This window comes from Capricornis sumatraensis, chromosome 3 (genome assembly GCF_032405125.1).
Source record: "Capricornis sumatraensis isolate serow.1 chromosome 3, serow.2, whole genome shotgun sequence".
In the NCBI taxonomy this organism is placed as follows: Eukaryota; Metazoa; Chordata; class Mammalia; order Artiodactyla; family Bovidae; genus Capricornis; species Capricornis sumatraensis.
This window is the reverse complement of record NC_091071.1, coordinates 69,077,250-69,090,942: the sequence shown is the minus strand read 5'-3', so window position 1 is coordinate 69,090,942 and position 13,693 is coordinate 69,077,250. Positions and strand designations below refer to the sequence as shown.

The following is a 13,693-nucleotide window of genomic DNA, read 5'->3' as shown; positions in this document are numbered from 1 at the left end:
TGGAGCAAACACACACTTCTCAGAGTCTCTTTAATGAGAAATTACATAAAGGTAGATCTTTTTTAAGGGAATAAAGTGAGACCTTGAACATCAAAGTACTTGAAAATAGTAAAGCTAATGCAGATTGACATAGTTATTCTAAAATGCTTAGAAACACAAAAAAGCAGCAGATCCCAGTTTCCTCCTTGCATACTGAATATTTCTGCTTCTGCTCAAACATGAATGAGTTACTAACTCTTCACCCTTATTCTAACCAAGGTTTCCTTGGGGTTGGCTCCTACTATTCTTGGGTTTATCAGAAAATCAGTCCTGACTGGTCTAGGCAGCTTCATCTCTGCTTATCCAACATGTGGCTGTAACATGAGTCAAAACAAACTGTTCCTCCCTGACTTTGTTCCAATTGAGATAAACTGACATTTTCAGATTGCAACATCCTTGCGATTTCTAACTCTCAAAGGACAATGTCACAAAATTTGGTAACTACAAATATCACACAGAGCATTTCCTACACAGAAAAAAAGAAATTACATGAGCAAAGGAAGAGAAAGACTTCTACCACAGCAAGAGCGGAGCACATGAAGCTAATCTTGCTGTCCTTCACTATTACTGCTCTTACTCCTAATGCAAGCCAAATTTAGTCCGGAATGCATGCCCTTTCACTACTCAAGCACTCGATGTAACAAGCAAAGACCACAACAGATCCAACAACACAAATTCGGTTACAATAGTGCAATGCGGAATTCAATAGCAGAAATGATATTTTAATGAGAAAAAATGATTAATACATATAGCCTCATTGATTTTAGCAACTCTATGAAGCCACATTAATTTTTTAAAACAGATTTTAATGAGTGACACAAAATTTTTCTGGTATTTACTATAATCTACACATGCATTTGAGGAGCCTGGTGGGCTACAGTCCATGGGGTCGCAAAAAGTCGGACACGACTGAGCGACTTCACTTTCACTTTTCACTTTCATGCATTGGAGAAGGAAATGGCAACCCACTCCAGCGTTCTTGCCTGGAGAATCCCAGGGACGGTGGAGCCTGGTGGGCTGCCGTCTATGGGGTCGCGCAGAGTCAGATACGACTGATGCGACTTAGCAGCAGCAGCAGCAGCACACATGCATTTTTTAGGAAAAGGCAGTTTTATACATCTAATTAGCATTTTCAGTTGCATATTTCACTTACACTGGAAACAAAATCTATTTAATATTCCAAAAAGAATTCTCCAGAAACCTGCCTTCCTCAGATTGTTTCATGAAATACTATCTTCTTTTTGTGTTAATATGTGTATTTTTACATCAAGGCCTACTGTCAGCTACCATGCAATGTCTAACACAGTGAGGAGGTGCAAGACTCCAGTTAATCACGGAAATTAACAGAAGTTACCATAATAAGCTAAGTCTTTTAAAACAATTTAACCCCTAAAAATGGCCAAAAACCTTGGAAATAACGACCCCAGAGAATTCAATAACTGGAACTAGAATGTTTCATAGCAGATTAAGTTGAATAATTTGCATTGTTCTTAAAAACACTTCAATTTCTTGGTCTAAGTAACCATGGGAACATTCAAGGGGCATATATATTTACAAGCCTGGACAAATCATGTGTTTGATAATCAAGGTATAGCTCCTAGGTGTATCAAATGCTTTACTGTCGGTAAGCCTTGATTACATAGCAAGATTTTTGCCATAAGGAAAAAAGGCCTTTTATCCTGGCAGGGAGCAGTGACGACAGATCAGCAATGTAGGAACCTGGCTTGGATCCTGATTGTAATAAAATAGCTTAAAAAAAGAGAAAGAAACAAGCATGGAAACTGCAACTCTGAATTGAAATTCATTTGTTAAGGAAAAATTTTAGGTACAAGAAAGTATTGTGGTTGGTTTGGTTTGTTTTTCAGAGTCATCATCTTTTAGAGATAGACACTGAAGTGTTTATGGATGCAGTGATAAGATGTCTGAGAACTGCTTCAAAATAATCCCCTGCAGCTGCAATATAAATGAAGCAAAATTAGCCATGATAGTCAAAGATTAGTGATGGTAGATGGCAATTCATTATGCTATTTTCTTTAAATTCATATATGTTTGAAATTTTTCATAATAAAAAAGGCTACCCCCAAAATGAGATGATTCTATATGTACTACCGTACCTGCATTGCCATACAATGTTAAGTAAATAAGGCAAGTTGTATTAACACACATAAAGCAAGTCTCCTCCATTTACTATATTACCTTGAGCAGGTTGCTTAACCGTTCTGGGGCTCAGTTTTCTCATCTATAAAATGGGAATATTAATGGCACCTACCTTATAGAGCTGTCCTGAGGATTACATACAGTGATTTGTATAAAAAGCTTAAAATAGTCCCTACAACGTAACAGTTAACAAACAATAGTACAGTTCTAGAAGCCATGGCTCTGGTTTCAGTGAGCCATGTTTCAGAAATTTCAGCAGTGCTAAGAGAGAGAGAGCTGAACAGAACAGGGAGATGATTTTTCACAAACTACAAACAAAGAATGAATTATAATCTCTCTTTCAGCTCTGCGTCTTGGTGTTCCTTGGTTGGACTACTATTCCTTCTCTGGTTAAGACAGAGCAACAAAAGGTTTAAATGAAAACTCTGCACATACTTCCGCAGTCTCCCAGTTTTTAATCATGGCTCTACCCCTTCTCGGGATCTATACGCTTGAGAGAGAAATTATCTTTTGTGGAGATATTTCTGAATATGGGGATTTGTGAAGATCTTCAGGTGTATATCTCAAGAATGTAATTAATAACTAACTGATTACATGTACATAATCATAAATACGTATTAGCATCCTTAGTCACTTTCTAGGTTCAGCATAGTGACCTGGGGAACACAAGAGACTGAGATCCTTTTCAGGAAAGAAAAGTCCTCAGCTCAGAAGAATAGGAAAGGGACAAAGAACTAAGTTTTACCAGGTTCTCTGAGTGCCAGGCACTACTTACACACTATCTTATCTTTGTAATATTCCTATATGCTAGATGCAGTTATCCTTTCTTAGACAGATGAGAAGACAGACTCCCACAGAAATGTAAACACCTAAGGTCACTCAGCAAAAGGGATCAAAGGGGATTCAGATTCTGGTTAGATTACAAAGCCCATGTAAGGTTCTGGCTACATTCTGTTGCCTCCTGGATGAAAAGGAGTCAACCAAGGCCCAGATCAAGATATCCTAAGAATGCTATGGACAGGAGGAAATTAAATCGGAACAATCACAGTCTACTCAAGGTAGAGTAGAAAATCCATGAGAAAGCACAGAAATATATGCGAAAGCTTACATTTCAATATGATCTATCTTTAAGTACAATCGATTTAACATATAAACTGAATCATTCAACTTTCAAGGTGAAAGACCTCCGACAGGTTCCACAATATTTTTTAGAAAAGAATCCAAACTCTTCTTCATGGCCTATAAACAAGGTCCTGCTTGGTGTGGTTCCTTCAGCCTCATCTCTTACTGGCCATTCACCCCCTCACTCACTGAGGCTTCAGGAGCACTGGCCTCATTTTTGTTTGTTGAACATACCAAATCCTATCCACATCCAGGCCTTTGCACATGTGGAATTCTCTCTACTTACCTTTCAGTTCTCAACCCTGATATCACTTCATTAGGGGCCTGGCCACCATCTTGAAAAACGATCACCTTTTCCATCATTCTACTTATTGGAATTGTCACAATCCTGTGGTTAATATTTGTTTTTTAATGTGTGGTCTTTGTTATTGTCTGTCTCACCCCTACCTAGAATGTGAGGTCATACCCATACCTTCATTAAACAGCTCTGTCATACCTACAAACCTCGCACAGTGCCTAGCCTATTAGGCAATTAAAAATGTATTGACTGGTAGTAGGACAATACTGGAGTGGGTTGCCATTTCCTTCTCCAGGTAGTAGGACATAGATAGCATTTAATAACTCTAATGTTTTAATCTTAATTATTCTTTCATCTGTCTAGTTGATTCAAGGATAAAGTCTTCACTATGTTGCTCAGTTCAGTTCAGTCGCTCAGTCATGTCCGACTCTTTGCGACCCCATGAATCGCAGCACGCCAGGCCACTATGTTGCTAGCATGCCCTTAATGCCTAATACTTTTTAAAAAATAAGAACTCTATATAGTTTATGGCAAATACTTTATAAACCAAAGATAAAGGCTATTATCTGCAATTCCTATAGCCTGAAAAACTGGTGAAAACCTTTAATCAGGATGGCTAAGAAAACTATAGATCCCTTTCTGTGTGTCTCTTACTGGTTTCTTCAACTCAATTCATGCTGGGAAGTCTCTTTTAACTTCATGTTTTGATGGCTCAGACAGTAAAGTGTCTGCATACAATGCGGGAGACCTGGGTTCAATCCCTGGGTTGGGAAGATCTCCTGGAGAAGGAAATGGCAACCCACTCCAGTATTCTTGCCTGGAAAATCCCATGGACAGAGAAGCCTGGTAGGCTACAGTCCATGGGGTCGCAAAGAGTTGGAGACGACTGAGCAACTTCACTTCTGAATTACTATGGAGAAGGCAATGGCAACCCACTCCAGTATTTTTGCCTGGAAAAGCCCATGGGTGGAGGAGCCTGGTAGGCTGCAGTCCATGGGGTCGCTAAGAGTCGGACACGACCGAGCGACTTCACTTTCACTTTTCACTTTCATGCACTAGAGAAGGAAATGGCAACCCCCTCCAGCATTCTTGCCTGGAGAATCCCAGAGATGGGGAAGCCTGGTGGGCTGCCATCTATGAGGTCGCACAGAGTCGGACACGAATGAAGCAACTTGGCAGCAGCAGCTGAATTACTAAGTTCTTACTTTTAAATTATGCACTTGCTCAAAATTTAACACATATACATTGAGATTTTGTTTTTATTTCCCCTGAATTCTTACCTCAACCAAGTTAACATTATCTATCCTTCCATATATACATGTGTCTTTCCTTATTTATAAAGAAAAAAAAAAGTGTTAGTCGCTCAGTTGTGTCCCACCCTTTGTGACCCCATGAAGTACAGCATGACAGGTTCCTCTGTCCTTGGAATTCTCTAGGCAAGAATACTGAAGTGGGTAACCATTCTCTTCTCCAGGGGATCATCCTGATTGAACCTGGGTCTTCTGACTGCAGGCAGATTCTTTACCATCTGAGCCACCAGGAAAGTCCCAAGAATACTGGAGTGGGTAGCCATTCCCTTCTCCAGGAGATCTTCCTGATCCAGGGGTCAAACCTGTGTCTCCCACACTGCAGGCAGACTCATTTATAGTACATTTGAAATCCCTCTAAATCAGCTGGAGTAAGTCTAACTCATTCTTTTTAGTATCTGCTTAATTTTCCATGGTTTTTATTTCATAATTTTTCTACCACTGCCCATTGATAGCATTTATTTTGTGCCCCCAACTTTTTTTTTGTTTGTTTTTGAGGAACTGAGTGCTGCCACTAACCATCTTGTACATATATATTCTTATAAGTATTTTTATTTCTCTGGGATAAATATCCCCAAAATAGGATTGTTTCTTTAAATGGTTATCTTTTTATTTTAAACCATTGCCAATTGCTTTGCAAAGAGTCTTTGTTTCCACAAATGTACTATGAGAGCACCATTTTTCTCCACATTTGGCCTCAGTAGATGTTATCATCTTTCAATACCTGATTCTCTTATTATAACTATAATATTGTGATACACTTCCTACACTTTGGAAAACATAGCCCTAACTCATATTTCAACAAAATAGAAGAGTCTCCTGCTAAAAGCTAACTCCCTTTTCAGCTGCAGGTTATTGCCAAAAGTAAATAAGTACATAATATGTAAAAAAAAATATTTATTGAATAAAGGACATTTCTTTCAATTAAAAATTTATGTTATCATAAAAACCCTAAAGAAGAATCACTGTTTTCTTTACATTAGCAGCAGCATCTTCTACTTATTTTCTAATGTAAAATAAACACGAAAAAATGGATTTTCATAATTTGATATGGGATACGATCTTCTAGTTACACTGGTGATAAGAAAAAAGGATAAAAATAGTATTTGATTTCTACATTGCCACACATTTTGGGTCTAGCATATATTATGCTACAGTCTCAACATGTATTGCCTTTATCATAGAATACATTGGTAAATGAGCAACAGAAAAATCTACCAATTTAAAAAGAAAAAAAAGACATCTTCAAAAATCTTAAAACAGTTTTTTTGTTTTTCGGCAGCACTGTACGGCCTGCAGGATCTTAACTCCCCCAACCAGGGAACGAACACAGGGCCACAGCAGTGAAAGAGCCAAGTCCTAACAATCACTGGACCACCAGGGAAGTCCCTTAAAACTGCTTTTTGATCAACCTACTTTGCCACAAAACACAGACCAAACCAGATTAACTCTTCATTTTTAAATTTGCCAGGTGTATAACAGCCAGCCTATGACATCCCTGTTGTCCTTAGCTCACCTTCCTCTTCACTGCCTCCATTGTGTCCTTTTGCTACCATATACCTCTGATGGAGCAGATTTGGGTCAATGATAGCGTATGGCTGAGAGAGGTAAAAGAGGACATAAATCCAGAATTGACAATTTCAAGGGTACTAACAGTAAAATATTAGCTTGACAGCTGGTTGTAAAATTACAGTAGTCTAACACATAAGAATTCATTTGCTGTGCTCCAATTTTATGTACTTGGGGGAGGGGGCAGGAAAAAGAATCCTAGTGAATACTATTGTTCTTTTCTTTTAATTAATAGAAAACACGGCTTATCAAAATTTGAGAAATGATGAACATAAAAAAACCTATTTCTCTATACTCAGAATCAAAATGCTCACTTACTCATCAACTTCCATCTAAATAGACTTGCACATAAAATGGAGTGTCATTAAACAGGTATAATATCACTTTCAAACAGGAGTATTTTGCTGCTTACAAATGACTGTGAGCCACATCAGCTAGCTGTGAATTTAGACAGTCAATGCCACAGATCTAAATTTTCCAGAATTTTTCAATTGCATTCTAAAATTCAAAATTATATCTTCTCTGTAGTCTTTAATTAGCTCAAACGACCCTGAATTCAAGACCCCTCAAATCCTACCAAAACAAAATTATATTAATAACAGAAAAATCTAGATTTCACTCTGACTAGACCCTTTTCTGTGACACTCTAAACTCCCATGAGGCCATTCTCCTTCACTTCCACTCCTCCTCCTTCCATTTCAATTGATAATATCACTTATAAATCAGTCCTTTATTCCCTGTCTTGTTTATTTTATAATTAATCCTCCTAATCCGAGGTTTCATCTACCACCTATACAAAACTTGTATCTGACTTCAACTTATTGGGGCACATTTATTTAGCAACCAAACTTTAACAATGCCCTCACCCAACTCCTAAAATAGATGCCTTATGAATTAACATCTATCATAAAAATGCTAGATTTACTACTCTTTCCTTTTCTCTCATATTTAATACCACATTCAATTGATTTCATCCCTTCCAAAGTCCCTGGCATCGTCCTTCCATTCCATTTCCCCAGCCATCAGCCACTGCAGGTCATTATCTCCCACATGAATTATTTCAATGGCCTCTTAACAGATCTCTCTACCTACTTTCAACCTCTCCACACTTTATCCAACATACACCAAGAGCTGCCAGAATTTACCCACTTCAATTTGCCCACTGAGAAACCCAGAGTGCCTTCCTACTGTTTCAAATCCGAAGGCCTTAGCCAAATGTTCTAGATAGTCACAGTGGAAAGGTATTATATTTCATCACCTAACAAACCAGTTTTTTTTTGCTTTAATTTCTTAACACAGTTGCGGTTAGACTTTTACATGCCTCTAGCTTTTAGCAGCAGCAGCAGCAGCAGCTTTCAAAACTCATTCCAGTTCAAGAACCCACAAGTGGTATCATGTAAGGGTTAAGAATATGGATTCTAGAGTTTGACTAGAATCCAGGGTCCACCATTTATGAGCTAAGTGACATTAACCAACTCATTCAACTTCATCTATTTAACAGGAGGGGTTTCCCAGGTGGCTCAGTGGTAAAGAATCTGTCTGGCAATGCAGGAGAATCAAGAGATAAAGGTATGATCCCTGAGTTGGGAAAATCCCCAGCAGAAGGAAATGGCAACCCACTCCAGTATTCCTCCCTAGAAAAATCTCATGGACAGAGGAGCTTGGTGGGCTACAGTCAATGGGGTCATAGAGTCAGACATAACTTAGCAACTGAGCATGATTTAACAGGGACAATAATGCTATTTCCTAAGGTTGTTAAAGAATCCGCCTGCAATGCTGGAGACCCAGGTTCAACCCCTGGATTAGGAAAATCCCTTGGAGAAGGAAATGGCAACCCACTGCAGTATTCTTGCCTGGAGAATCCAATGGACAAAGGAGCCTGGTGGGCTACAGTCCATGGGGTCACAAAGAGTCAGACATGACTGAGTGACTAAGCATGTAGAAAAGTTGTTATGAAAATTAAAAAGATATCCTTATCTGAAATATTGTAAATTAACTATACGTCAGTTTAAAAAGAAAAAAAATTAATATAATACCCCAAAAGACTAGGCCAATGTTCAGCATACTTCAGAATGATCAGTAAATAATAGCCATTGTTATTATTATTACATGACCACAAGAATCTAGACAAATCAATTTGACTATCATACCAGAGGTCACATATTTCCCTTCATTGTTCTTGACTCCCTCAACCACAAGTTGTGGTATATGGGACAGGTCTCAAAGAGGGACTAGTCATGTTTACCTGTCCATTCAAGTCTTGACTCAATTCTCCCCTTTAATTATTCAACATGTTACTGTCTACTAAACTAAAGACAAGTACATACATGACACACAGTAAATAATTGTCAGTGACTATTTCGATAAATATGTTTAAGTTGCTAAAGAAATGCATAGTTAGTATGTATTTTTGCCTGCTATTGTTTCTAAAATATTAAAAAACCATATGCATCTAAAACAAAACTGTTTCTAAATAATGCCCTATAGCTTCAAGTAACTATAGTTTGAAGTATTTAAGATATAAATTTGAAATCTATGTTACTTGCTAATAGCCCTCAAACTGATTCAACTAACTATATTCTCTATCAAGCTGTTTCAGTTACCAGAAGGTAGTATCTATGTTCTGCCCCTTATCAATAACTCTTGGGTCAATGCTTTACCATTACTGCTAAACATGTAGTTAATGAATTCCACAAATTTTCAGTATAAAAAGTAAGGGTATCATCAAAATAACGTGTAAAAAGATAAAATTTGAAAGTTTTCAAAAAGCTAGGCATCGTCCCAGCCCTCTCCTCTCCAAAATCAAATCCATACAGAATCACAGATTTTTTTTTCCACAAGATTTTTAAAGCTGAAAGGACTTCAATTCCCATTTCCTTATAGCCCATTGAGAAATACATGAGAAGAGGAAAGCCAGATAATTAGCTCACAGGTAAAACCACAGGATAGGGGTAGGACTGGCAATTGAACCCAGTGTTCCCAACACCTGGTCAGTACTCTGTTCATTAGTTCATGAAGCATTTCCACTCATTTTTCCTATGCCTACTTCATTTAGAAAACAAAATTAACCATATCACATGAATTCCTCATGAAACAATTGAGCACATGGTGTGGTTAACACTGACATATTTTTGGTTATTTTCAAGAACACTTGTGAGAAATCAAGGTTTCAAACCACAAACAGAACATTTCTATTACAATTACTTTTGTTCTGGAAATGATGCTTCCCTTTACCAGAGTTTATAAAATTTAAGATTCGCATTTTCACTATTTGGTCATCTATGCAGCCTCCTCCCCAACAATAGCTTAAGCAATCTACATTTCTCAGATAAAAATGTCATCTGCACCAGGCTGATGCACATGTTAGAATCTGTTCCTAATATAGAATCATAGACTTTTGGAGTTGGAAGGAACCTTGGAAGATCACCTCTCATTTTACAACACCCAGCAGGGACGTGCCCAAGGTCAAAGTTTCTATACAAGAACGGGTCCAGAATAGACCCGTTCTCAAAAATTCTCAAAAGAATTCAGAAAAATACAGTATTTGGTAGGTCACCTAAGCTTGTCTCCCTTTTTATATACTTAAACACAATTTCCTGCATGCAGAACTTCTGAAATTAAGAAATAAAGCAAAACAAAAAACTAAGCCAATTTTTAAAAAGTCTACAGCCAAGTCACTGATCATAAAAATTTAGCAGAACTGAAGGTGGATTCTTGCAAGAATCACAGATAGTAACATTTTGTAACACAACCCCCAAAGCCCATGGATATAATAAAAATAAATGGAGGCAGAAAAGACACACACAAATTAAGAATAACTATACTATTCTTATCTCTGTAACAAACTGCAAAGAGAGTAGCTTAGAAGCAGGAAAACTTTATAAACATAATTTTCAAAGAACAAAGAATTTTAATCATACCTATCAATTGCACAAGTGTGTCAATATGTTTTGAAATTTTATTTTGGTCACAATGCTTAAGGGAAGGTGCAATTTTTCTCCTTAGTGATTTTTTTTAATGTCTTAAGTCACTTAAAAAAAAATAATTTGAGGGAAATCTTTTTATCAAATCTTAATAAGACTTATAATCTATATTATTTATTCTCATGTTCTGAAGGAAACATGAAAATACTGATAAAACATTCCTGAAAGCTAAGGCCTAAAAAGTACTAGACTTACACCTTTCCCCCACCCCAGCTCTACCAAGAAGAAGCACAGCACAGAAGCCATTACCTGTAGGAATATGTTTCTTAACTCCTGAGGATCACCTCGCTTGGTTGTCTGTAAGGAAAAAAGAAAAAGGCAGTTAATGCTTCACTAGAGATCACATAATCTCTGCAGATTAGAGTTCACAGATGCTAACAATCAATGCTCTTATCTTTTACAAGTGCATTTAGTTGAAAACATATTAAAAGCACTAATACTGATAACAACTGTCAAATTGGAGTTGTGCGATCACACGGTGGAAAGACAGGTGTGAAGAGCCTAAGAAACAGCAAATCTATCAGATAGATTTCCCCTGGGCTGGAAAGGAAAGGCCATGAGGATCAAGCCCTTACTTTACTCCACATCCACTCGCGACACAGTGAGCATCCACCCACCTTCAAACCAAGAGTCCAGCAAGAGTAGAAACAACAGCAAAGTTGGAACACCCAAATTAATCGCATGGCCTACTGGCCTTTCTTCCCGTGGAAAGCAATGCAGAATATAATTATCTCCACGCCTCTTTCCTTCTCCACCCAACCTAAAATAGTGAAAGCAGCCACAACGTTTCTAAATACTTTAGACATCCTGTCACCTGCAGCTCAAATGCCAACCGCTGCCCCTGGCTCCAGAGGCCCCCAAATACTCAATTACTCATCCCCTCCCCCACCACAATACACGGATGCCTTGGGTATCCCCGGCTTTCCATGCCACTTCCTCCCACTCCCTTTCTGATGCCCTCCAACTGCTGGCTCACAATCCCATGTACCTAGGGCAGGATACTCCTCCTCCTTCACCGACCAGTGGTCCTTACAAGCCCCTCCAACTCACAAGCCCTCCTCCTTCCCCTCCCCCCGCCGGGCATCCTCTCCCTCCGGTCCAAGCCCCGCACAGTTCTCCCTGGAGCCCCAGGACACGCCATCTAACAATCAGGCCAAAGAGTCAATGGGAAGAGGTGAGGGGCTGCAGGCAGGGTCCCTGGAATGTCTCTTATGAAATAAAGGCAGCAGCAGAGAGTTAGAGTCACCTTGACCGCCATGCTGTGCTCGGAAGCCGGGGACGAGCGAGTGAGCGAGCAGGGCCGAGCTGTCAGGGCGCGCGCGCGCCGCCTCCCCGGCCGCGCCCGCCCTCCCGCTCGCCGGCGCCGCGCGCGTCCCTATGCAAATGAGCCCGGGGCGGGCGGGGCGGCTTGAAGGGCCGCGTCCCGGCCAGAAGCGGCTGGTCCGCGACGCGGAGGAAGGGGACCGGCCTCCCACGGGGACGACCTCGATGCCAAGCCATGGGATTCCGACGCGCCGCGTGGTTGCCAGCAGCTGAGTAGCTGCCAGGAAAGCCCCAGGTCTCTTAAGGCCTCTTGGAGGGTGTGGCTTTGGGCGCCGACTTCAGCCAAAGTCGTTTTCCCTTGAGACTTACAGGAACACTTGAGGCCTACATTGAGCAGGATTTCGAAGGATCAAAGAACGTGTCTCAGTAATAACAACAATAATAATTGAATTGTTGACGAGAGGGAAATACTGACAATAAAACAGACTAGGACTCATTCATTCTGGGGCAAACCTAGGTAAACGTAACTTGAGAAATATGCCCTTAAATTGGCATCAGATGAATACACTTAATAGAGTGCCTCCTGAACTGTTACAAAGCTTTATTAGTAGACTCCACCTTCCTGATCACTCAGATCCCTGTCTGGTTGAGGTGGGACACAAATGTTTAGGGGGAAAAAATCCATCTGCCAGGGCTGGCACTGAATCCTGGCCCAACTTCCCTCTACAAAAACATTTCCAGCCCCATCCAAAAATAAGTAGCTCTACTTTGAACCAAAATAATGTCTCAAACTGAGTCTTGCCATTACCACTATATTGAGCTGAATATTGAGTCACTCAACAATTGTTTGCTGGGCATCTGTTATATGCCAGATACAGTCCTGCTTATAAAGAATACAAAGATTAATAACATACAGTCCCTACTTCTAGTTTACAGGTGGGCAGTGCATCCTGCAATCCCAGCTCTGTGTATTTTGTTTGTTTGTATCTTTAAAGGAAGCATAAAAGTGAAGTGTTAGTCGCTTAGTCTTGTCCAACTCTTTGTAACATCATGGACTGTGGCCCACCAGGCTCTTCTGTTCATAGAGTTCTCCAGACAAGAATATGGGAGTAGATAGTCATTCCAACCCAGGGATGGAACCCAAGTCTACTGCACTGCAGTCAGATTCTTTACCATCTGAACCACCAGAGAAGTCTAAAGAAAGCATACTCCCTATTTAAAAAAAAAAAAAAAGTCTAACACTCCAAGCTTTATATTATCTCATTTAGTGCAATAATCCCTCCTCCACCCTCTTTCATGTTTCCAGTGTTGAATCTCACAACAGGTTTTCCTTTTCTAAAGTCTCACTAATGGTTTTATTTCTGTTAAGTATCCAAGTTAATGGGCTTTCCAGGGGGCACTAGTGGTGAAGAATCTGCCTGCCAAAGCTGGAGACACAGTAGGTTGGGTCAGGAAGATCCCTCTGAAGGAGGAAATGGCAACCCTCTCCAGGAAAGTTTCCTTGCCTGGAAATTTCCATAGACAGAGAAGCCTGGAAGGGTACAGTCCATCAGGCTGCAAAGAGTCAGACATGACTGAGCACCCCGAACACAGATCCAGAGAAATGACGAAAGTACAGCGGCAGATGGAAATTGCGGATAAGGAACAATATATGACAGGTACTCCTAAAGTGAGCTTTCCTTCTGCAGTAGATTTAACTGTCTGCCACCATCACATCTCTTTCTTCAGTCTGTTCAAACCTCTTTTAACAATGTAATTGGATATATGTACTAAGTCACTTCAGTCATGTCCTACTGTTTGTGACCCTATGGACCAACATTTACAAATTCATTATTTGTTTTACTAGCACCTTATGTCCCTGACACTCTGCTCTCTTATTTTATGAAGTTTCTCTAAGTAGGAATCTCAAGATGTTTATTGTATGTTACTTTTCAAGGGAAGGATGTCTGTTTGTA

The 13,693-nt window shown here is 39.7% G+C and overlaps 1 protein-coding gene across 1 annotated transcript in view; it reads right to left on the bottom strand.

Annotated features, from left to right (window-relative positions):
- Nucleotides 1-11,735, bottom strand: part of SLC25A12 (solute carrier family 25 member 12) — a 99,535-nt gene extending 87,800 nt beyond the window's left edge. The window contains exons 1-2 of the mRNA XM_068968469.1: nt 11,722-11,735; nt 10,725-10,772 (exon numbers count right to left, since the gene is read on the bottom strand). Coding sequence (XP_068824570.1) covers nt 10,725-10,772; nt 11,722-11,733 — 60 coding nt within the window. The 5' untranslated portion in view covers nt 11,734-11,735. The remainder of the gene's footprint in view (nt 1-10,724; nt 10,773-11,721) is intronic.
- Between the last annotated feature and the right edge of the window lie 1,958 nt (nt 11,736-13,693).